The sequence below is a fragment of the Amblyomma americanum genome, chromosome 1 (assembly GCF_052857255.1).
Source record: "Amblyomma americanum isolate KBUSLIRL-KWMA chromosome 1, ASM5285725v1, whole genome shotgun sequence".
Taxonomy (NCBI): Eukaryota; Metazoa; Arthropoda; class Arachnida; order Ixodida; family Ixodidae; genus Amblyomma; species Amblyomma americanum.
In genome coordinates, this window is record NC_135497.1 from 142,251,070 (window position 1) to 142,275,901 (window position 24,832).

The window sequence follows — 24,832 nt, forward strand, 5'->3', positions numbered from 1 at the left end:
ACCAAACAATTTTTTTTTCTAGTAAAACCAAATGCTCGCCATGGCCAGTAGCCTGGCTTGCCTAATATACATCGTTTATTTTATCGGAACTCTGCAAGCCAAATGGGAATTTCGGTGGCGGTGTCTCAGGCAGTGTCGGCGAGGGCGTCCTCGTCGTCGAACTCTCCCTCGTCGTCGGCTGTGGCCTCCTGGTACTGCTGGTACTCGGACACCAGGTCATTCATGTTGGACTCTGCTTCGGTGAATTCCATTTCGTCCATGCCTTCCCCAGTGTACCAGTGCAAGAAGGCCTTGCGGCGGAACATGGCTGCAAATTAAGACGGGCACCTCGAATATTAGTTGTTTTTGTAGGCTTTCACGAATTGCAGCGGAACTTATACAGCTAGTTCAATTCTATCCGTACGAATTATTTCCACCAAGTTACCCAGCTGTTCGGATTTTTGTTTCTGCGCCAACAAGTCCAGCTTTCTCCGGCAAAAATTTTGAAAATTGGAAAATTGTAAGACACTGTTAAGGAAATACTGAACGTAATGGTCCATTATTCTGATATGTAGCAAAATCTTCCTTTTAAAGTGTTTCCAGCGATCGCACCGCAACGCTTTTGAAGATAGCGAAAACGTGAATAGAAAAAAAAACTAAGAGACTGCCTCGGGTGATCTGCGGATATATTGATTGTTTTAGTGAAATCTTGCATTATACGAGAAAACTGCGTTCATGAACGGCTTCCCGCTTAAAAATACTTTTGTCCATAATTCCTGAGTATCCGATTTCAAAAAGCGCCTTTCTCGATCATGAGGATCGGATTGAGCGATGGCGTCCAAAAATAGGCCTGCCTAAACTTGCAACAGAAGTGGAATAATCCAAGTTTTCTTTTGTATGCTGAGCGGCGGCGCGGATTAGCGTGAGGAGGGAGTGCTCACACACGCTCGCCATCTAAAGGGCGTAACTACATCCGACATTTGCTTTTAGTAAAAATCAATTTTCGGCTCTTTATGGGGTATGTAGATGTTTATCCGGCAACAAAATACGCATTATGTCGAGAAAATTGGATTTAAAAATTTTCCCGCTTCTCGATTCAAACTCGTGACGTCAAGACAAGCGAAATTCGTGACCACCGCTTAGTGAATAGCGATGTAGACTAGCCTCAGGGATCCACGACCAAAAAACAAAAAAGGAAGAAAACTCTTCAAGCACTGTAGTTTGCTTGCAAAAACGGTCGGTGATGGCGGCATCTGTATTTCATTTTTTGACCTTTACCTGGCTAGGGAAGGGGACGGACCTTTGTCCTCGTTTGGGTTGTCCACTGTTCGGGTTAGAGGTGCGCAGGGTTGAATGGGGGAAGTTGTAGAGATTGTGTAGGGTATCTAGGTCTGAGTAGAGTGACTCTAGGTCTGAGGTAGCTCACTCCCCACGGCACGGGAACAAATGCCCATCTCTTTCCCTTTCGCCTAGCCTTAGTCGTAGAAGCTCCGTTTTTTACTGATAAAAGTGTCTTTCGCAATTAGAACGCTGCTACATTTCCATACAGGCCAACTTGAATTGGTCCTCAGAGTCTCTTTAAAGGTGGCCGCTTCGTTACCTCTTTATGAGTGTTTTTTACGGGCACTGCTAAATTTGTAACGTCGGAAACATTACCCCTCCTTGATACACGGTCTGCACTTGGTGAACAGGGTAATGTCGCGCTTGTCATCTGAGATGTTTAATGAACGGGGTCGTTCCTTGCAGCTTGTGGTTTGTCAGTGAACTGCGCGTACAAAAGTTTTGCCGACACTGTTTGTGACGTCATCTTTGTCACAAAAGAACTCCGCATCCAACACACCCCTGTTTTGGTTTAGGTTTTCTGCTTTTTGCTCTTTGATGATTGTTTTACTCACAGTTCTATTAACAACAGATTGCAACGAACAGAGAGGGCTTTAAGCAATATTACGGGAGCGCCACCTTAAGATTAAAAAAAAATAATAATCCCAAAGTTGCCCTTGAACGATGAAGTAGGCGCTCTATGCAACTGCAGATTGTACGTGTGAACTGCAGGCTGTGCTGTGAGTAGAATGTAATTCGAGCAATTCTGATAAATGACTGACCAGTGAATTGTTCTGAAATGCGCTTGAACAGCTCCTGAATGGCCGTGCTCTTCCCGATGAACGTCGCAGACATCTTGAGGCCACGGGGTGGGATGTCGCAGACGGCGGTCTTGACGTTGTTCGGGATCCACTCGACAAAGTAGCTCAAGTTCTTGTTCTGGACGTTAAGCATCTGTTCGTCGACCTCCTTCATGCTCATGCGGCCGCGGAAGATGGTGGCTACCGTCAGGTAGCGGCCGTGGCGGGGGTCGCAGGCGGCCATCATGTTCTTGGCGTCGAACATCTGCTGCGTCAACTCTGGCACGGTCAGCGCCCTGTACTGTTGGCTGCCTCGGGACGTGAGTGGTGCGAAGCCGGGCATGAAGAAGTGCAGACGCGGGAAGGGCACCATGTTGACAGCCAGTTTGCGCAGGTCAGCGTTCAGCTGGCCGGGAAACCTGCGTGTGTATGGTTACCTAAGTTGCTTTAAGACTGTTTTTTTTTGCGTTAAGCACCGCGAACAAGGGCCTGCAGGCGCCGCGCCATTCATGTCCCCAATTGTGCTACGAAGTTATACACAACACAAGCTATTCCCTCTTCAGGTGTGGTGAAGTAGTTTGCAGGCCTAAGCGCCTGTGGCCATTGTGGGCATCGGGCCATTCTTCGACGGCAGTGATCGGTGCCACTCACTACAGCTTCGCATATAGAGATGTCGAGTGACAGTAATAGACTACGATTCCTGAGAAAAGAAAGCTTCGTCACCTGAGGCATGTTGTGACTCCGGACATTGTGACAGAAACCAGGTGGTTGAGGTCCCCGTATGTGGGAGTGGTGAGCTTCAGGGTTCGGAAGCAGATGTCGTATAGCGCCTCGTTGTCAATGCAGTAGGTTTCGTCGGTGTTCTCCACCAGCTGGTGCACGGACAGGGTGGCGTTGTAGGGCTCGACGACGGTGTCGGAGACCTGCAGTTTTGAATGCGCTTGAATTCGCACTTTCTGTCGACGTGGTGCAAAGCCTACCACATCTATGCACAAGAAAAATTTTCTCATTTTTAAGCACTGTGATTCTTCGATTTCTCGCTACCATTGTCGAGCATTAAAGGGACAAGAAATTATTTTGATGGTCAAATTCTAGGGCAGCGATCAGTAGAGGTGGCCTTTGTCAGTATTAATTCGAGTCAAATTCAAAAGCTCTGCGTGGACCCTACACACACCTCCTTCACGCCCCGACGTCATGCAGATGCGGTGGCGCTGATGTCAGTAGCGCCTTTGGCACGGCAGGCAAAATAGGTTCCGCCTGCCTGTGCCCACCAGCTGCTGCAGCTGCTGTCGGGACTGCGCAACTGCATCATGCCCGCGCCTCGATATGTTTCTCGCTGATAGATACCGCATTAAGGAATGGGCCACGGTAGTAAAGCGCGAAGTCTGGGCCTCGATCGCCGCTTCCAGGCAATGTACTTCGTAGCTGGGGAGTTGCGTTCATTCTCCTGAACATCAGCATAGTACGCTTATAATTGCTTAAGGGAAAAAAAACACAAATGTCTGCGCACGTAATTATCACGTCGAGCCGTTTTGGTGTTCACTGGGCGCTGACAGGCTGAATCACCACCAAGGAATGCGGTCTTTTGTTGATAGCAGATAATGTTTAAACGTGTGTGGAAGTTATACGATCATATAAAGCCGCGTTCATGGCACTTAATATTCACTTCAGACCATTTCTTAATATGGCCGACATAATTACTTGGTCTGTGTAGAAAGAAGTCTGCTAAATTGTGTCGTTTTTGCACGGCCACGTTGGCATGTTTCTGTACGTGTGCTAAAAGCCACGTGCTTTTTCACTGCATCATATGTCATAAGCTGTTTCATGAGGCGGTGCATGATCGCGAAGCTTGTTTGGAAAGAAGCAGCCGCGATCGCATTGCCCGAGTTGATGACGATGATGATGACCTCAGCCTTAATGGCACATACCCACGGCGGGGGATTGGCCAGGGTGCAATGCTGATACAAACGCACTCATGGCCAAGGAGTGGTGTAATTGGATAATTTTGTGACCTAGACTCGAATTTTGATTAAAAATCAAGATAAAAAAACGGAAATGAAAAAGCAGGGAATTCTCATTCTAGCAGAGGAATCTACCTGATGCAATTATATATTCGTGAATAAAATCGCACACTGGTTTCAATGCATATCCCTTGGCGCTTGCCCCGAATGAGAGGAGAATCGGAATAAATAGAGCAAGCCCCCGTCGAGCGAGGGGATCTCTAAGTAAGCTCTACGGCGAGAAGTTAACCGCAAAGAGCAAAAAGTGATCTGTGGACTCAATTTCGCCAAAGACTCAGAGAGGGTGGTCAGAAATAACCCTGATCGACATAAGTAGAGATTTAGTCGCGGTATTCTGCTGCGCAGTAGGGTCGTGGACACTTCACATTGCCTTGAACTGCACATCCGCCCACTCCAAGGAAATGCCAGGTGTTGAAAATTCGCTGCAACAAGGAGTGGCTCATGGCTCAAGTAGTGGAGACGCTGGCTGCAGTCAAGTAGACAGTATTAGGGACGAACGGGACAATAGGTCCACCAAGGGCGGACTTAGCAAAAAAATCAACTCTCTCATCAGAAGCAATGCCACAGTGCCCAGGGACCCAGTGAAAGCGTACTTTTGTAATGTGTGGTGGAACAAGAAATTGAAGGGAACGGCTCATAGGAGTATCTCTCGATTTTTCGAGCACTATCAAGACGGAAAGGCTGTCTGAAAGTATAACAACCTGAGAGATACTGCAGGGATTCCTTATTAAGGCCAACTCAATGGCCAGAAACTAGGCGACAAAAATAGGGGTATAGTCAGGAGCTTGAAATGAATAACTCTATTCAAGAGCCCTTGAGTAAATGCCAATGGCTGCTTTTTCATTTTTCTCGGAGGCGTCTGTAAAAACAGCAGTATGGTTAGGGAAATTATCCAGACACTCCTTAATAAGCCCATTTAAAACACTTGCAGGCAGATTCTTAGCATTCCTTGGGAAGGTGTCGTCAAAGGGGACTACAGTATCAGCCCGGCGGTGGTTAACTGGTACTACAGAATTTATTGATACAGAAATTTTTGACAGCAGGGAATTAGTGAACACAACCCGAGGAAGCTTATACCTAGGCCAAAAATTACCAAAGAATAGAGGTGGGTTCGTTGTAAATATAGGGTTAGCCAATTCAGGAACAGGCTCCAAAGACATTAAAAACGTCCGCACAGTGAGAAGCTGAGCCGCAAATTTAGATCAGGTATCCGCGCCTCCAAGTACAGCGCAGCGTTAGCAACTGATTTAGGCGGACCTAAGCAAAGGCGCAGAGCGCGTCGCTCCATAACAAACAGGGGTTCAAGCTTGTACCTTGTGCACCCAGAAAAGAGAGCAGAGCCAAATTCAAGTACACATGTCTTATACAGAAAGAGCAAAGTGTCCCGACGAATACCAAATTTTTTGTTGCTGATCCTCTCCAACCGGCCAAGGGCACGCTCACCTTTAAAGCACAATGCTTCTAATCAAGTAGGGCATAAGCATCCGCGCGCGAGCACCTATCACGCTGAATAATGTCCAAGACACACTGTTCATCTTTGGGCAGGTGGGATCGTCAGCTGCGAGATCAGACTTAGAAGTGCAGACGTCTGAAGCATGAGCACCGCCGCAAACGCGGCAGCGCGTTGCCGACTTGCAAGATTTGCCACTCTGACCAAAACGCCAGCAGTTCTTACATTGTAATGGACGGGGCTGCAGTGGGTCAACACGGTAGACAATGGGCCAGACTTTGATTTCCAATCGGCAAGAGGAGCCCGCAAAAGTTGCTATAACAGACTCAGTTGGAATACGAGAGCCTCCACCCTCTGTTGCAGCGGTAAACTGAGAGGATGCCCACACCGGCATCATGGAAGTCCAAGAATTTCTTCTGGCGTAGCGGAGGGATACACACCGCGGATTATTCCTTTTACGCAGGCGAGTTGCTCGGGAATAAACGCTTTCACCGGGAGTGAGGCAAAAGAGGTGCACTGCAGCAAGTCTGCAACACAATCCAAATCAGGTGATTTGCACAGAATTCTTCTTTTGGCTAATGGTCGAACCTCGGAAATCTCAAGATATCGAATGGTCGCTGCCTTCAGCTGCTCCTGGATCATATGAGAGTTTTTGATCTTAATTAAACCATCTCCTACAGGGACCAGAGCCACAGGGATACGCTTGGCAAAAAGAATTTAGGCAAACTGGCGAACCAGGCTACTGGACCTGTGCCCGAGGAAGACATAGCCATGTCCGTAAGCCTAAGAAACATGAAGCCTACATCCAAAAGGGAAAAAACCTGGCCAAATCCCCCACTCGCGGAACGGCCTCACCAGGAGTTTACAGGATCAGCAGCACCAAGACACGCTTCAGCACCGAGGCCAGATGAAGCGGGAGGCGACATAGAACAGCCGTAGAACAGCGTCGGGTCGTATCAGCACAATGGACACTAAGGGCCGTTGTTGTTGTTGCCTTCGTGACATGGCACATACCCACGACGGGGGATTGGCCAGGGTTCAGTGGGGAGACCCCATAGAACAGGGTAAATGGTGCCAAGCTATTTTGCCTTGGGTGAAATTTACGAGTGATTAAAAAGAAAAGAAGGGCCCTTTCTTCTTCTTTGCCGAGTTGTTGTTGTTGTAGTTGTTGTTAGCCTATCAAAAGATGGCACATACCCACACTGGGGGATCGGCCAAGAATCGGGTGGCTATTCACCTGAACGCAGTTAACAAAAAGGAAAAGCACGTGGGAGCATAACACCGGTGAATTTTTCGTCATGAACAGAAAAGGGATGAGTGTTTTGATTTTAAAATTTTAAGAATAATAATAAAGAGAGTGATTAAATATTAATGATTTAGTCAAAATGTAATAATTGATAGAAAAGAAAAGGTTGAAACACTTAGCAAGGCAGTCGGTGAGATTCTATCAGGAAATTTTGAACAGCGGTGAAAACAGATCTGTGGCTGAACCCAAATGTGGTGGCGCCAAATGATAGCAAGAGCGGGCTGCTCAAACTAAGGCCAAGATGCTGCAAGGGCTCCACCAGCAACCTTTTTCTCAGTGAGTTGAATCGGCGACAATACAGCCAAAAATGTTCAATGGATTCTGGCTCACGGCAAAATGCACAAAGGGGAGAGAGCGCCAAACCCGACTTGTGTAAATAGAAATTTAGAGGGGGGATGCGGCGGCGTAGCCTCGTCAGTGAAACTTCAAGCTGCCGAGAGCAACAAATTTTCCTGTTCCAATAATATTTATGGTGCTCATAATCCGCCGATGTTAAAAGTGATGTGTCTTGCGAGATTAAAAACGCACGTCGCCGAAATCTAGATGCTGTAATGTAGGCTGTAGCCGGGATGATTGGCAACACGGGGCCGCTGAGGGAAGCCTTTGCGAGATTATCAGCAATCTCATTTACTGTCACACTGCTGTGGCCGGGAACCCATACTAAATGAACAAGGCTCAAATGCGGAGGAAGTAGGGATAAGAAAGTTGATAAAATGGGACCGTCAACCTGTGCAGCGAGGGACGAACAAAGATAAAGAATCAGTAATTACTGCAACTGCTGTAATAGAGGGGTCTAGCTTGCGTAGAGCAAGTACAACTGCTAGAAACTCTGCTTGAAAAATAGGGGTGAAATCTGGAAGGCGCAGAGAAAAGGACCAGTCTAAATGGGAGCAAAATATTCCCACACCTGCTTTTTCATTGCATTGCGATGCATCAGCGGCTATTGCTATATCGGTTGGTAGGGTCCTCAGATGATCTTCTAGAAGGCCATTTAGAATACTCGGTGGCAAAAGTTTTGCATTTTTTGGGAATATGTCGTCGAAAACAATGTGGATAGTGGGCCCATTCCGAAGCGCAGGAAGGATATCATAAATGTTTACATCTAAAGGCTGAAGTAATCTTTGCACAAACACTACCTGAGGGGAATTGAAACGAGACCAGGGGACACCAAAAAAGGAGGTCGGCTGAGAACAGAAAATGCTTTGGGAACGGTGGAAATGGGATTCATAGATCCTGAGGTAAGTTTGCACAGTTAAAAATTGAAGTCGTGATAAGAGAGACGGAATGCGGGCTTCAAGGTACAGCACATTGATAGCCACACATTTTGGAAGGCCGAGGCACATGCGAAGTGCTTCCCTCTCTAAAAGGACGAGAGGGCGAAGTTTATATGTAGCCGAGCCTGAAAACAACACTGATCCAAATTCTAAAATTGGCCTGACATACATTATGTAGATCATTAATAGCGCATCTCTGCGCATGCCGTACCGGTGATGACATAATCTCCGTAACATGCCCACGGCACGAGCCCCTTTCGCCGCGACATGGTCAATGTGAGGTCGCCAGGACGAACGCCACTGGGTCGAACGATGTCCTCCTAACAGAGCCAAGCTGGTCGTCTCACGGTGGCCAAGACAAGGGTGTGACATTCCCGTAGAGCCAATGGGGACGATTTTGAAATGCGACGGTGGCGGTGCCTGGGAGTTGGCGGTAAAAACATAAATTGCTCAAAACTTTTTGAAACAAGCTCAGCCAAGCCAATCCAGAAAAATCCAATATGGCGGCGTTTGTTTACCCGGCTGGTTGCGGGCGGTTGCTCGCGCGTTCGTGGTGCTGGCTGCCGCTAGCTCGATGCAAGCTTCGTAAATACTGGTGACTTGCTGCTCCCGCGCTGCATTCCCGCTTGATTTCCTAAGTACTTACGACATCTGCTTACCCGCTTTTGCATTTCGATGTGTCTGTTGAGGCAGCACGGTGCATGGTGGCGAGCGGCGCGGCCAGCGCGGCTGATTAGCAGCTGCTTAGGGCGCTCGCTCGAGTACCAAAAACGTAAATAGTTTTCTCCAAAGAACAGTTTATTAAAGGAAACATCAGTAGTGACAATCGATGTACAAAAGTGATTTTAGGCATCTTGGGCATTGCAATATCAGTGACAATCGTTCTAAAAATCAAAATTAATAAATTCCATTATGGAAACCTAGAACACATGAGCGAGTGCACAGAGAATATATACAGGGTACAAAGAGGTAAGGTACTATCAAGGTAGGTCCGGTACATATAAGCATGTGCTACATTCATGTAGCATATGCTTTTGTGCAGGTTCAGATGAACAGCAGTGAAGTACAACATCCGAGATGTATTGAAATGTATCTGTCTGTGGCTATGCATACACACATACAGAGAAGGGCAGCGAAAAGTTTCAGCCTTTCACTCGTTGCATCAGACTAAGGACAACATAATATGCTGCAGTGCTATAACTTAGTAAACAGATGCCATGAAAAGAACTTAGGTAACCTTGGGCACGTTTAGCTCTTGGCAGATGAGTTACAGGCTTGCATGCTTTAGGACACAGCTCGTCTGCCATGCCCTATTTTGGTTTCTTTGTTTTGTAGATACCAAGGGGAGGAAGATGCAACCAGGGCAGGCCGAGAATTGTGTGGAGAAGCGACTTTATGAAAATTCTCTGAACAGTTGTGGCCGTGGCTGGTGACGAACAGTAATTGGAGGTCATTAATTCAGCTTGCGATGACACATTGGGGTGTAACAAAATATGCGTGCGTATAAATAACTCATCTGAGAAATGAAAACGCACAGGGTTCGTAACAGGCCAGTAATGTTTCTCTATGTGGCGTTATACTGCATCTACCACAATGTCCAGTTATTATATTACTGAATGGTAAATTGCAAGTGGTCCGTGTACTGTACAGTATCTGCAAACGCTTATGGACGCCACACAGTTCAGCGTAATGCGCCGGCCGCTGCTATTGTGCCCCTCATGACCCATGTGTTGCTCCAAAAGGTGAAACCCCCAAACGCTACAACTTCCAGAAGGAAAAAAAAAGCAACTACAAATAGCACCGCAGCATATTTCGAGCACGCTTGTATTGGACACCAGCAAACATGTCAAACATTTTTCATCTTATGCGTACACCCCTCTTAAATGTTACAGAGCCGAGCACCTGAGCCAGTCCGCGTTTGCTGCCTGTGGGTTCTGCTCTCTGTTTCATACATCAGGTGCAATGCTGTCAAAGCTAGCGCTCTTGTTTGCGCTGCCTGCATCCATGACCAAAAAGTAGTGCGTTCCTTGTGGTGAGCGAAACATGGTGAATGCTTTGCCTACAGGCTTACTACATGACGCATTTGTCATGAGCTTGATTAAATGCACTGTTATTGCTGACGACACGCTGTTGCTTTGTCAGTCCTCAGACCACTCGGCCACAAAACAAGCACGGAATAACATACCTCCCTTCATTTTTTCTTGCTGATTACTTTCGTACATTTCACTGTGTTGTACCTTATGTATGAAATGAACTGTAGCTATCACCAATTTTCCCAGCAGCATAACAGAGGGCAAGCCATGACCAGAGGTTGCCAAGTTATATACCACAAGAACTCCTGGGTTCCGCAGAGCACTTTTTGGTTTTTGCGAGCACCTGAATCGATGTATGCTTCAACATTATGGTGTGCTTCACAAATTTACTTTTTGCACAAATGGCACTGTTACTGATCATAAGAACTATGGTTAGCATACAGCCAATCATTAACTGAATTCTGGCATTCCTTGAAGGGCACTGAGCCTGTATACTTGTCACGCAGGAAGAAAGAGAAGCCAAAACAAAACGGTTTCCCTAGCACCTCTTGTAAGTTGTTAGCATTCAGCAATATTAATTTGAGAACCAATGGTCATAGCAATGCTCATACTAACAAGGCACACAAGGCTTCTAGAAGGCAAACTTGTACTTTGTAAAAGAAGTAACGCAGCAGGAGCAAAAGCAGTCAGTACAGTATATGTGCAATCGGAGCAGAATTACGGATAAACAGGTACATAAATACTTATATACATAAAAAATAAATAGTACAACAAAAAGTTAAAGAGAGAGCACATGTGTAGTAAGTAGGCAGCATTAAAAATCCAAATACAATAATATCCTAACACAGTGCCTCATGAATTTAGCCGGCTAATTTGCGCCTCTTTCTGGCGGGAGCACTCTGTTTTGTTTTTGACGTCATGCTCCTGTTTAAAAAGGAAAGGTGCCAATGCAGCCTTGTGCGGCAGAATAATTTAAGGAATTTAATTTTGCAGCCTAATGAACAGAAAACAGCTTGCTGGTTAGGCATCCTCTCAACAAGATTCCTGGACACATTGGACAAATGAGCACAGCAAGAGATTTCTTTTCTGAAGGCCGAATCCAATTTCTTTATATAATTTAGACATGCCTCAGAAGTTGCGGCAATTGACTGGAAAAGGTGCTCGGGAACACCATTCTCCTTGAGTAGTGCAAAGAATTGGTGTCGTCCATGGAGAGAGCCACCGTCTGCTGCAAGGAGTGTTCCCTCACATGTGCATTCTGTGGTTCTCTGGTCAAGAAAGCTCTTCACAAGAGTGCCAGCAACATGGTACACAACATTTTCGTATACTATGTCAGGGGCATCTTGTGAAGACGCCTGCAAGTCAGATGAACCTGAGCCTTGCTGCCTGCTGTGGCTTGTGCTTGGAGTGCTGCTTGGTGACAATACTGCAGAAACACTCTCCAAGTTGGTGAGGAACGCATGTGTTGTCACTTCGCAGTTTCCTTGCGAAAGTTTGAAAAGTTGGCCAATCCAAATATGTTTTACAGCAGCCACGAATTGGTACACATTAGGTGTCTCATTGCAGCCATGTTTTTGACGAACTATTGCAAAAAAATTTTCCAACGGATCCTGCTGCAACCGACGAGTGAAAAGATGAGTGTAATCGAAATCTGCCTTTAGATCTGTCCACAGCAGAAGTAAGGCTTTGATTGTAATCTGCCAACCTTTGATGGTGTGTGGTTGCTTGTCCAGAGGACCACCAAAATGCCATTGGGCGATCCAATCTATGCACGACTCAAGGAAGACATGATGTTCCGAGCCTTCTGTCATTGCGTACCGCAACTTGTCGTCCTGCTTTTTCAGGGCCGAACTGTTCAGGCAGTCAAAAAGCTTATCCATCCTTTCCGTGAACTCTGCTGTAAATTTTGCATCAACAGGAAGCTCTTGAATGGCAATGAGAGTGAGGAGTGCCACAGATACGGATTCGCTGAACACTTGTGTGGCGTACTTCACTCTCATGTCAGCAAAGGGCATCCTGTAGATGTGTTGCTCTTTTAGTTTTTTTGCCAATCTGCTTTTGAGATGCTCAACTGGTGTTTTGGAGGCCCGATCAATGTGACGAGTTTTTTTGTAAAGGGTTTCGATGTGTGTCCAGTCAACAACCTCAGAGCCAATGGTGAGCTTATGTCGTCGCAAATTATTTCTTGTGCATTTGATTAGGTGTGGGGTGTCAAACATGAAGTATATTTTGCGGTTGTTGACAACAAAATATGGTTCATGGATAGAATGGATGAGCAATCTTGACAGACTCACATTGTTCGACCCTTGATCACAAATGACCGCTTTCACCAGAAGACCTTTGGTTTGAAGCTGCTGAATTAAATCTAATAGCAGCTTGCGCATTGCAAGAACTGAAGTTGCATTGTGGGACGCTGCAAAGGCTACTGGCTGCATCCAACTTCTTGATATGCCAGACACCGCCATAACAAGGGCTATGTTTGCCACACGAGAAGTCCTAGTATTCCCATCATCTGTGAAGCCAATTACAATATCTTTTGATTGATCATACATCAAATTTTTTTTCAAGGATATTTCATCGAATAAAAGACAGCATGCTTTGTCTTGTAGTGGCCAATCTTTTGTAATTGATTCTATTGCATCCATGGCACCTGGAATGATACCAGGTGTCATTGGGATGTCTGCCAGCCAGCGCCTTAGCGTCCTCACATGTGGCAAATGGAGCTTTTCTCTGAGGAAGCGATAAGCTTTTGGAGAGTGAAAGAACAAATTGAGAGCGAATTGTTTAATTTGTTTTGACCAGTGCTTTTTGGATTTCGGAAATGAGCAGAGCCTGATTTGAGCTTTAACCAATTCAAAAAGGTCTTGTGGCAAATGCGGTTCAAGCTTGTTGAGAGCCTCCTGCTGCGTTACTCGCCTTGTGTCGTGCCTTTTCCTAATCCGACTCAGTGCCTTTCGGTACCTGTCGCTTCGAGAATGCAACTTCTCGAAGCGCTTTTTGGTGCGAGGGGTGTACACAACTGCGCCCTTCCTCCGCCGACTCTTGGGCGTTCCTGATGCTGGTGTCATCACTGGCTGTCTGACACTCTCTTTGGCACCGCTGAGGCCACTAGGACCAGCTTCAGCTGCAAAAAATATATAAAAAAAGCATATTTATGTTTGCCTCAGAGCGAGACCTACATCTACATCCCTCACAAAATCAAGATTAGGGTGCAGTCACAGGGCTACAGGTTGCCAAACTTGCAGGGCAATGTTTTTGTGTGAAATGATGAATACAGTCGTGCCCCGTTAATATGATCCTCGCTGATAGGGACAGTTTTTTCTGGCGACCAACTTTACGCCTCGCTTAAATGGAAACTAGTTGCTCGTAATACAGACAGGGTAATAGTTAATGGATCTCATTGTTATCCATGTGTTTTGCCTGCTTAATATTCAGAGCAATTTTTCATGACAAGCTTGAGTTAAGCAAATGGAAAAAACCAGAAATATTTATGTGCAGTAAAGCGATACCTACACGCTGTTACGGGCCTGCCGATACCCATCATGAATATATCAAGGTTACCGATGCATACTTTTTCATTGAAGTGGAAGGTTGTAGTTTGCAATAAATTCTAATGTTTTCTTGAGTACTTACCATAATCAGGTGAGTCCCATGATGCTGATGCAATCACTCTGATGGGTGTGCTTTGGGCAGCACCTGTCAAATAAATAAACACACTGTGGGAGGCTTCAACCAAGTATTTTAATTCTCAGGTGCACATTTTTAGCCTGGCTACGCAGCGTGTATGTGAATGGTAAGCAACAGGCTAGTGAAGCAATTTCCACAACAAGTACCTGAGAAGGCTATCCAATGTTTTCATTGAGCTGAATGAAAAATTACCTGTAAATATAATTCTGTACAGATAACACAGGGGTCCACCACGTAAACAATGCATTCATACATATGCACACAGAAAAATATATGAAATACTAGTTGGTGAGCATAAAGTTAACACTTGTTTCTTCTCTTCTGAAACAAATGTCTGGCATCCAAAGTAGTGGTACAGTAAGATGTGCCGACGTGCACCTAATTATTGCACACCACGACATAATTGCACACTGCTGCTATTGCAGAGGGTTAATTTATTACGTGCAAATCTGCAGCAATAGTGCTGCAGTCTATTGTTGAATTTTCATAGATTATCACTGCACTATTAGTGCATTGCACCTACCTTCTTCGTCAGCTGGGGGAGGGGGCGTAGTCTGCACATCAGTGAGCTGCGGGGCACGTGAAGAGTGTGGGTCGTCTGCAATTAAACGACCGCTTAGACACTCCCAATCTAAAGAAATCAGCCAGCAAAGTAATTACATATGTTTATTTTTTGTGCTATGACAGAGCCCTCAGCATAAGTAATACTGCATTACAGGGTTAGCCTGAACCAAATGAAAAGTTCTTCATTTCAAGCTGTAATGTAAAACAGATCCTGACTTAGTGCACCTACCTGTGTCATGGACAGCAGAATCTGCACCAGCAATTGTGCCTAGCCCAAGTGTTGATGGCAACGGCAAGTAGTCTGAAATATAGGTACCACTTAGTTACTCCCAAGGAAAACAAACCAACTGGTGTAGTGAGACATTAGGAATGTTTTCCTATGCAAGATTGCAGGAAGACTTACCGTGACCAAGCATGACTTCCACTGGTGCAGCAGTGGACTGTAGTGGTGAAGCGGATTCAATGCCTATGCGAACAAGGAAAAAAAGATAGCCAATCAAGCTCTGCATAGCAGCACCTTCTGCTCAGTGCACAGTATGGCCTTGATGTTCTATTTGGAACGGTTTCTCTTGCTGGGAGTTAGTGTGATCTTAAATTGGGCTTAAATCGTTTTTGTGAGTTTGTAGGCAGTTACGATTAAAAAGGAAAAATTTGTGCGATCAATATACCGCGACATACAAAATAGCACAGCAGCACACAGGAAGAAGAATGAAAACACACAAACGAACACTTTACTGTGAACCACGAGGCCATAAATTCACTTGATGTGCATTGTAGGAAATACAAATCAAACTGCAAACCTATCTATGAAGCGTGCAATGTCACCACTATTAATGCTTGCAAACTTATTCCCGAAATCATTCAGGAAGAAATCAGATAGCCTAAGTGACATGTGCATCGCTAAATATCCTGGCGGGTTGCTCCTCAAAGAACCATTTTTACCTTAGAAACCGGTAAAATGTTTACCCTCCATGCTTGCACAATATGCGGCCACTTCATGTATAATTACCGCCTCGTGTGTCACAATAAGCTGCTGGCAGTTTGTGCGTGTGTGTGTTCTTTCTTGACCCTGTGTGCTATTTTGGAGTGAATTCGCGCAGTCTGCCCTCTATTCACCGCAGCGAACAGTAAGTAATAATGACAAGAATACTAAACATAGAGTTGTAAAAATTATTTTCCTCACTGCTGCTGGAGTGCACTATCCAGCATCTGATTGTTAATATGGTTAAGAGAAATTTAAGCTACAACATGGTACACAACTGCAGTCTGATGCAACTGAAACAATGGCCACATGACATTGAAGCAGGAAAGTTTTGTGCCCGGGAAGTGATGTTTGCAGTTAGCCTCTATGAATGCAATTGTTCCCTTTGGTCTTACATTTACAGGATGGGTTTTTCTGAAAATAGTGCCCTCACCTTGTGCCGCACCTCCTTCATAGAAATCTGCAACAAAAAAGCCACAGGATACACTGAGGGATCAAGCTTGGGAAGAATTTACTGGGAGAGGAATTTTGCTTACCCGGGTGCACCAAGGCTCTCAGACGAGGCTCATGCACCTTCACGGAAGGGACTGCTTCATGCGTGAGCCTTGTGCAGGCATCACTAGTGAAGCAATCCCTCGTGAAGTGCTTTGAGCAGAGCCTGTATGTTTTGTAGACCTTTTCCCTTGGTGTCTCCAGGAGTTCAAGCCTATTGGCATATTTCAGCCAAATGGAGAATCTGAAAAACAGCCAAATAACATCATTTCATACATTTTAAAGGTTTGCATACCTCACTTCAGGAATGCTTATTAGCATCTCCTTACACAGCAAAGGGGTACGAACATTATATAACATATATGCGTGAAAACAACTGTGGCAGGATGCAAGCAAAATAAGACAGCAGTTTGTAACAATGTGCCACAGCCTGCTAGTCTATTGCTATGCTGGCCAATCGAAACGATGAATGAAATCACCTTTTTAATGTCTGGCTATGATCGACAAGCCAGAACCTTTAAAATTCTTGAGCTTATGTTTTCTTTTGTGATCTGCTTTTGGTTTAGGTAACAATAACTAGTTCTTTGTTCCAACTGCTTTTTGGGTGCGGCATAATTTTGTGCAGCAGATAGAAATGGGGACAGAGCTTCACTGCAGACTTAAGCTCTATCTGATCATAGCAATTATTCCACTCACACTTTTCTCTAGGTAACTGCATACTAACCACCACCCATGATTCGTTCTTTTCTAATTCCTCCATTAAACACAAGTGCCAATGTAGCTATGCTATGGCAGACAGCTGCTTGCCCACAAATTTGAAGTCTGGATTAAGAACAGCAGGTAAATGAACCAGTAGGCACAGTTTTTCATCTTTTGCTTTCACTGTGATCAAATGGGAAGTGTGAAAGGGATGTGAGCAGAACATCAACAGGAAACACTGCTCTTTCAAGAAACTGAAGGTGCAGGCAAATAGCATGGGTCCAGAAGAAGGGGAAAAAAGTGCTTAAGCAAGGGAAATGTCCCAAAAAAGACACAGACAAGAAGAAAGCGACCTTCGCCTTCCCCTCACCCACCCGCCGGAAACGAGCGTTTCCGGCGTACTAGGCGAAGCTATTTGCGAGCTTCCCAAAAGCTGTCAAGGACAAGGCGCGAGATAAGAGACATATGTGAGGAGATGGGAATAATGCGGAGAGTTCAGAGCCCTCCAAGGTCAGTCGTGCGCCCCGCGAGCGAGCAGCGTAGAGGACAGCCGGGGTGGAGTGTGGAGCGAAATTTACAATGCTGGAGCGGCAGCACTACGGTAGGCAATAGTTTCGAGAAACGCTTCCACGGAGTACATGGGTGGTTGAGCGCGGATATCGCGAGGAACAGCTCCGGTAAAAGTAAGAAAAACAAGACCGGCGGACTTTCTATATGCGGCTCACGGCGTGCAATGGACTTTCAGCGCGGTGTCCAACACTAGTGGTGTTAGTCTGAACAGCTCGATAATTTATGTGACGTGCATCACTGCTGCAGAAACCATGCACGAACACGCAAGAAATAATATTCAAGCGCGCTGAACTCCGTAAAGAAACAGCCAAACTGAGCATTACAATTACTCCGCTGACGACGCTATAGGCACAGAAGTTAGAATATTCATATTTAAAATACACTCTGAGGGCACCGGAATCTGCGGGGAATAAGCTTTTAAAGGCAGCGAGAAAAGTCAGTGAGTCAGACACACACACACACACATGCGAACAAGCAAGCAAGGTAACTAACGGTCCCACGCTTACGAGAGGCAACGGCTGTTGGGCCATCTCAAACTGCAGCACCTTCCCTTAATTTTGCTTTAATGTCCTTAAACGTACTTATCAAACTCATCTCGCAAAACCAAAGCCACTGCAGTAAACAGCGCCAGGTAAAACTAGTTCTATTCCGTCGGCAATTTCAAATGGTAACGACCAAGGGCGGTCAAAACAAAGGCACAACGGTCGCCAACGGCTATGCAAAGAGGGATACGATAGTCAGTGAATTCATAAATACCTGTGGTCAGAAGGTAATCTGAAGAGATGTTCTCCACTCTTGCCGGATGTGCTGCACCACTTCGCGCAACAATACATATGCGACATGACGCTGAGGACGGTAATCACGCTGGTCCAGTGCGCACGTCGCGTCGGCAGTCGCTCGCGTAGTTTCGCTATGCTTGCGCCGGTCGCTGTCGTCTGCTGCCACTGCGCTGCAGCGTTGCCCGCGGCGGCACTGGCGGCGCAGACGCGTTGTGTCATTTTCGCAATTTATTTCTTTGATATACTATTTTTAATGCTTACGACTGGTTATATTTTCATTCATAAGCATGTTTGTGTTGTCTACTATGGTCGAGAAATTTTACTTTTTATTAGGCTTGACTCCAGCCGCGTTTGCTGCCAGATACCAGGATCGCTGCAATCGTTCCGACCGTGGCGACACTTACGGCGCGGACGCGCAACTTGCAACATGCCACAGCACTGGCCAAGAGGTGCCGAGAGGCCGAGCGAATCTTCTTCTTCTTCTTCTTCTTCTTCTTCACCCCAGGTATATGGCCGAGTTGCAGCGTGCTTTTGTCTTCGTTTTTGCCATCGCATTACAACGGCCTCCAAAGTATCTCATAAAGCTAGCGCAAATAGATGAGAGCACACGAAGCTGCGTCCAGCACACGTAGTTGCAGGCGAGTGGAATTTTTCGGCTTGAGCCCCTGCGTCTTTCAATCAGACTCCTGCGTTGCTAGGAAAATGTTTCGGTTTGGTTTGGTTTGGTTTATGGAGTTTTAACTTTCCAAAGCGACCCAGGCTATGAGGGACGCCGTAGTGGAGCACCCCGGAAATTTCGACCACCTGGGGTTCTTTAACATACACTGACATCGCACAGTACACGGGCCTCTAGAATTTCGCCTCCATCGAAATTCTACCGCCGCCGCGGCCGAGGTCGAACCCACGTCTTTGGTGTTAGCAGCCGAGCGCCATAACCACTGAGCCACCGCGGCGGCTATGCAAACGTTTCATTTAGGGGGTACACTAACAGAAACTGTCGGGTGAAAGAATGCAGCGAGATTGAGAGGAGACGCGGAAATTGAAAGTATTTTCGTTATTTATGCATGAGATGTAACCAAATTTGGTACAACTGTCAACTTTTTATGCTAATTTCAGTGCTGTGCTTTATTTTCAGCTGGCTGGTACAGATGTTGGGTTATTATAATTAACACCGTCGTTAAGTCATCGAGTGTGTTATAATTAAGTAGAAAGTGCGCAAATTTTTTATGCCAGCATGTTCACAAAGCCCTGCTTTGTGTGATGACGCTACTGTTCTTTTTTTTTATGCAAAGTACGTATGCAAACAAAAGTTAAACTCTAGCATGCATATTTACGTGAACACATTTCTTAGAAAAATAACTTCAACATGCTACTGCATGTGTACGCTCAGCTGGTGACCCCAAAGACGCGGGTTCGATCCCAGCCGCCGCGGTCGAATTTCGATGGAGGCGAAATTCTAGAGGTCCGTGTACTGCGCGATGTCAGCGCACGTTAAATAAGCCCAGGGGGTCGAAATTTCTGGAGCCCTTCACTACGGCGTCCCTCATAGCCTGAGTTGCTTTGGGACGTTAAACCTTCATAAACAAAACCATAAATAAATCAACGTCTTAGGATTCATTCGCAGCAAATAGAATCATTCTATTTTTATTCGTTACGAAATTACGAAGGGATGAGTGATGCCAATCGTAGAAAACGTGAAAGCTGAGAAAACCAACCTTAAAGTTTATTCCCTCGTTTGCTTCGTTCACCCTCGTAGCTTTTTCTTTTGGTCAAAGAAATGCGGCACTGCAATCAATGGAACCTCTGATCTTCTGATCATTCCGCTTCCAAGTGATACTAAGATGGTGGTGCACCGTCGTCGGAAACCCGTGGAATTCGCGATGCGCCGAGGCCACCAGAAGGGCGATTCGCTCAATCTTCGACGCCCACACATCAAAAAAGCGTAATTTTCTAAATTTCTACTGCACAAAAAATTGCGATCAGTTTGGCCATTTTAATAAGGTGACAAATCGGCCTCGTTGGTGCATGATCCTGTGGCGAAAAGCAGCGCTTACACGCGACAGAGGAGACTGGAGACACGACGCTGTCCCCACTTGCCTCGCTGCGCGGCACGTGTGTCATGTGACGGTGAGCGCACGTCTGCTCCGCCGAAACAACGCCAGAGCTTCTCCTCACTGCTATCCCGAAGTGGAATTATTCCGGCTAGTACAGAGCGTCAAAAAGTGGTTATTTTATTCCACGGCTAGCGTAGAAATCAACGGCAGCAACGCTTTCTGTTTGCAACTGATCATATATACAACACACAGTGCCAAACAATATCTCTGAATAGGCCGTACGTGGTCAACGCGAGCCTGTGCACTTCGAGAAATTACGAAGTTCAAAGCATCAACCACTTGGTGATTCGCAGAAACCGAAAACGCGCCTACAGGCCTACCGCGAGCCCGCTAGCGACTGCAGTGACACCTTGTTTGTTTGCAAACATGCAGCAGGTCTGCGGGAATACGGTGGCCGCAGCTGGCAAAAGACAGGGTTAACAGGAGAGACATGGGAGAGGCCTTTGCCCTGCAGTGGGCCTAGTCAGGCTTATGGTGATGAGGATGGTGCAGCATGTCTATAATTTACAATTTCTATTTAAATCGCTGCTCGCACTGACTCGCAGTCTGCTAGGGCGACAGCTCACCTCGCATTCTTTGCCTTAGCACACTATACTTAGCCGCTCCTACCCCAAAGATGTCAGTGGGCAGCCTGACGCCCACTGCCCATTGGGCATGCTCAGGTGGCGTGGGCGGGATTGCGCAGCCCCGACCTGTTTTCTGTTAGCACGCAAGCAATCCTAGCCAACCCCTAACGATTTCGACGATGTCTCACGCGGAGAAAATGAAGCCTCAGCCAGACATAGTAAGGAAATGGGTGTGCATGGCAATGAAGCTCAATTCTGGGGATGGTCCTGCAGGGTAAGGACAGCAACCCATGGTATGGCACATGATGGTGTATATTGTGTATGGGGGTTTAACGTCCCAAAGCGACTCAGGCTATGAGGGACGCCGTAGTGAAGGGCTCCGGAGATTTCGACCACCTCGGGTTCTTTAACGTGCACTGGCATCGCACAGTACACGGACCTCTAGAATTTCGCCTCCATCGAAATTCGACCGCCGCGGCCGGGATCGAACCCGCGTCTTTCGGGCCAGCAGCCGAGCGCCATAACCACTCAGCCACCACGGCGGCCCTGATATGGCACATGAAGAATGTCCCAAACATGGTTAGGACGCCCGAAATTTGCCCTTCGAATGACCTTGACCGAATTCGACTGCCGGTGAATCTGGCTGTGCTCAGGTGGAAGACAGGCTTCACCTCGTCTCGAAATGGAATTGGCCCACCTCCAAAAATAAGAGTTGGCCCACCCCCTAAAATTTGAAAATTGACCTACGTTCGGGACCGACATGCGACACCCCCAGAATGGGTTTGGCCCACCCCCAAAATTTGTGAGGCCCACCATGCTTTCGCGCACTATTTCGTGCTTAGCAATGATAAACCGCTAGCCATTTTTTTTTTCGGCACGTCGTTGTGTAAGAGTTGAGGGAAGCTAAGAAGCATCATTTTTAATCGCCGATATCTTCGGTGTTAAAGGGCTGTAGACACCAAAATTTTGCTCGCATGTTTTCTGCTTTCAAATGATGCTTTAGACATTAGAATACATGTATCGCCGCGTTGGTTTCGCCTACGACCGATAATTAATATATAATTGAATTTCTTCTTTCATGCTGTTTCGGTTTCATCAACCGAACGATGGCTGTGACGTGTAGTTGGAGTATCGTGAGGCAGGAAAAAAACCGCAGTATGACTGCTGATACGTCGTTTGTTTTTATTCCAGATCTTGAAGCAGGCTTGTTTAAGCGTTACAGTGAATTAAAACTACGTGTCAGCGTTTATATTGCAGTTTTTTTCATGCCTCACATGACCTAAAATCGAACTACATGCCACAACCATCGTTCGGTTGATGAAACCGAAACAGCATGAGGGAAGGAATTCAGTAATCAGTGATTTAGCGGTTGTATGCGAATACCAGACGATGATCCATGTATTATAATGCCTAAAGCATCATATGGAAGAATAAAACGCGCAACTAAATTTACATGTCTGTAGTCTTTTAATGAAGCTAGCTTATACTTGTTTTCCTGTTCGGTGACGAGTGATGGAATAGCGATCGCTCGTGCGCTTTTCCTAACCTCAGTATATACCATTTCATGGTCCCTTTAAGGTCACAGCCGTCGTGCGCTTGCACTCTGCAGCTGTTTTCGCGCCATTCGTTTGGCAGCAGCGGTGGGTGACGTAAAGTCTCGCATCTTCACGAGCGAGTGCGGTGTCGATACCACCGTAGTAGGTAGACATCAAGAAAGCAAGCTCGCTGAGGTCACCACATGCGGACGTGGTGAAGCCTTCATATCTGACGGCAGTTTAATAATAATAATAATAATAATAATAATAATAATAATAATAATAATAATAATAATAATTGGTTTTCTGGGGAAAGGAAATGGCGCAGTATCTGTCTCATATATCGTTGGACACCTGAACCGCGTCGTAAGGGAAGGGATAAAAGAGAGAGTGAAAGAAGAAAGGAAGAGAGAGATGCCGTAGTGGAGGGCTCCGGCATAATTTCGACCACCTGGGGATCTTTAACGTGCACTGACATCGCACAGCACACGGGCGGCTTAGCGTTTTTCCTCCACAAAAGTTTGCGTCTCGCTGGTATTGATGCTGTCCTGGCTTAAGACACGTGCCGGCGGCGCGGAAGCTGTCACGACGAATGCGCACCTTGGGGGAGGGCATGACGCTGAAGGTGTTCATGATGCGGTCCGGGTACTCCTCCCGGATCTTCGAGATGAGCAGCGTGCCCATGCCGGAGCCGGTGCCTCCGCCCAGGGAATGGGCCAGCTGGAAGCCCTGCAGGCAGTCGCAGCTCTCTGCCTCCTTGCGCACCACGTCCAGCACGGAGTCCACCAACTCGGCGCCCTCAGTGTAGTGGCCCTTGGCCCAGTTGTTGCCGGCGCCGCTCTGGCCTGCGAAGGTTACCGCGCATATGTACGCCACCGGCATATCCCCGCGCTGCTGGGAGCCGCTGTTTCGAGCCAATAAGCTTTGACCAAAAAGGTAGCCGCTAAGGCGCTTTGCGCTGAAACCTTTCCTGTTTCTACGCGAATTTTTCTTCAGTCGCTTCGGTCGGTTTTCATGAGGCAGAGGCTAAGCACGAAAAGGAAAGAGTACGGCGTTTGTACCCGTGCCGTGTGGAGTGCGTTCTTCGTTATTCGGGTTATGAGAGCGGAGTAGTTAAATGGGGAGTTGAAAAGACGGTGCGGTGTTGCTAGGGCTGAGGACGTGTCCCTTTCCTGCCTAGCTGCTGCTGCAGAGCCAAACGCCTTTAGCTGCACGGAGTAAATTGGACCACCCAGGGTTCTTTAACATACACTGACATCGCACAGCACATGGGTCTTTTCCATTTCGCATCCACCAAAACGCGGCCGTCGCGGCTGGAATTGAACCTGCGTCCTCGATTCCAACAGCCGATCGCACTAACCACTGAGCCACCACGGCGGGGTTTCAAATTCGCCATCATTTACGTTACTCGCTTGCCCAGTATTACCCCCTCGCGGACGAGAATCTACAGGTGCCGAGAACACGCGCAAGTCAAGCAAGAGCATTTCGTTAATGAGGGCAAGCTAAAGCAAAAAAAAAGAAAATTCAGCCAATCGCTGAATGGTACCTGCGCCATCAAGTCACCTCTGCCGCAAGAAACGATCAAGAGAAATAAGCTATCGGCATGCCTTTTTGTTTTTGTTCTTTTGGCGCGAAAAACGTTTAAACATGGATAAATGCTTAGAAGAGAACACAAGGTGCGAGACGCCTATCATCTCCAAATTCAGATAAGCATACAGTGGTAGAGGTGCGGTCTAGTTGGCTCTTCATATCTTAAAACGGCGAAAAGGACGCGGACAATGACAAAAGTGGACGCATACTGCTGAGTTTGTGTCCACTCCTGTCATTGTCCGCGTCCGTTGCGCTGTTTTCAGATAAGCAGACGCATGTATCCAACAAAGGCGGCGGTGCCTGACGGCTGCTGCGTCGCATGCACACATGTTGCGACAGTTCGCAGGTCATGGCGTCCGTGGCCTTAGTGCGCGCGAACAGTGTGACGGTGATCCCTGATACAGCATATAGATTTGCCGTTTAAAATGTCGGGGACGAATTCCGCTGACATTCACAAGTTCCCGCCAAGAAATGAACGAAACCGTACGCGTGCGACCATATTCCGGCCACGGGTGCATCGGCCTAGGAAGTTTTGCAACAGGTGGTACGTTTACATGCACCTCATTTCTTGCACCTCATTTCAGAACTGCCTCCAGTCACATCCAGTCCAATTTTAACAAAGTTGGCTGCGAGTAATCCAAATAAAAGGGATCGGACTCCTGGAGGAAGGAAGTCAGAAATGAAACAAATATTTACGTATAAAAACGAGATGAGGACGTCCCCAAAAAGTGCACTCATTGGTTTCGCGAAATCAGAGTTCCTGTTCAAAAATCGCAGTGAGGGCCTGGTAGCATACAGCATATGCCCCGTATACACAGGACGTACTGGGTTCGAATGTCAGCACCGCCGGTGATTCAACAGTTTTTTAATGGTCACAAAAGCATCTTTCGACCAGATGCTCGGCTTCTTCAGGCCGCCACCGGGTTTCTGATAATACCGTCACTTCGAGGGGTAAATCAATTACTGCACGTTTTTTGGTAGCTATGGGCAGCTGCAGCTCGTTCCACGCATTTCCTATTGGTTGTATATTTCTACAACCTCTGGCGAGCGGGGAGGATCCTACTGTTGCGG

General features: G+C 46.7%; 2 protein-coding genes across 4 annotated transcripts; both read right to left on the reverse strand.

Moving 5' to 3' along the window:
* Nucleotides 1-26: 26 nt before the first annotated feature.
* LOC144114023 (tubulin beta chain-like) lies at nt 27-23,053 on the reverse strand. The gene is made up of 4 exons (XM_077647462.1): nt 22,772-23,053; nt 2,823-3,022; nt 2,082-2,518; nt 27-307 (listed from the first exon to the last, which is right to left on the reverse strand). Exons 1-4 carry the CDS (start codon nt 23,051-23,053, stop codon nt 126-128), a joined length of 1,101 nt encoding a protein of 366 aa, XP_077503588.1. The 3' UTR covers nt 27-125.
* LOC144113765 (uncharacterized) lies at nt 8,928-18,283 on the reverse strand. Of its 3 annotated transcripts, none has more exons than XM_077647074.1 (8): nt 17,934-18,283; nt 15,953-16,152; nt 15,850-15,876; nt 14,838-14,900; nt 14,664-14,735; nt 14,394-14,468; nt 13,817-13,879; nt 8,928-13,307 (listed from the first exon to the last, which is right to left on the reverse strand). In XM_077647074.1, the coding sequence occupies exons 1-8, from the start codon at nt 18,173-18,175 to the stop codon at nt 11,044-11,046; spliced, it is 3,006 nt and encodes a 1,001-aa protein (XP_077503200.1). In that variant the 5' UTR covers nt 18,176-18,283; the 3' UTR covers nt 8,928-11,043. The 3 variants fall into 3 exon arrangements, with proteins under 3 accessions (XP_077503200.1, XP_077503201.1, XP_077503202.1); XM_077647075.1 differs by having other exon boundaries at nt 17,684-18,070; XM_077647076.1 differs by having other exon boundaries at nt 13,222-13,307; nt 13,817-13,899.
* Nucleotides 23,054-24,832: the final 1,779 nt, after the last annotated feature.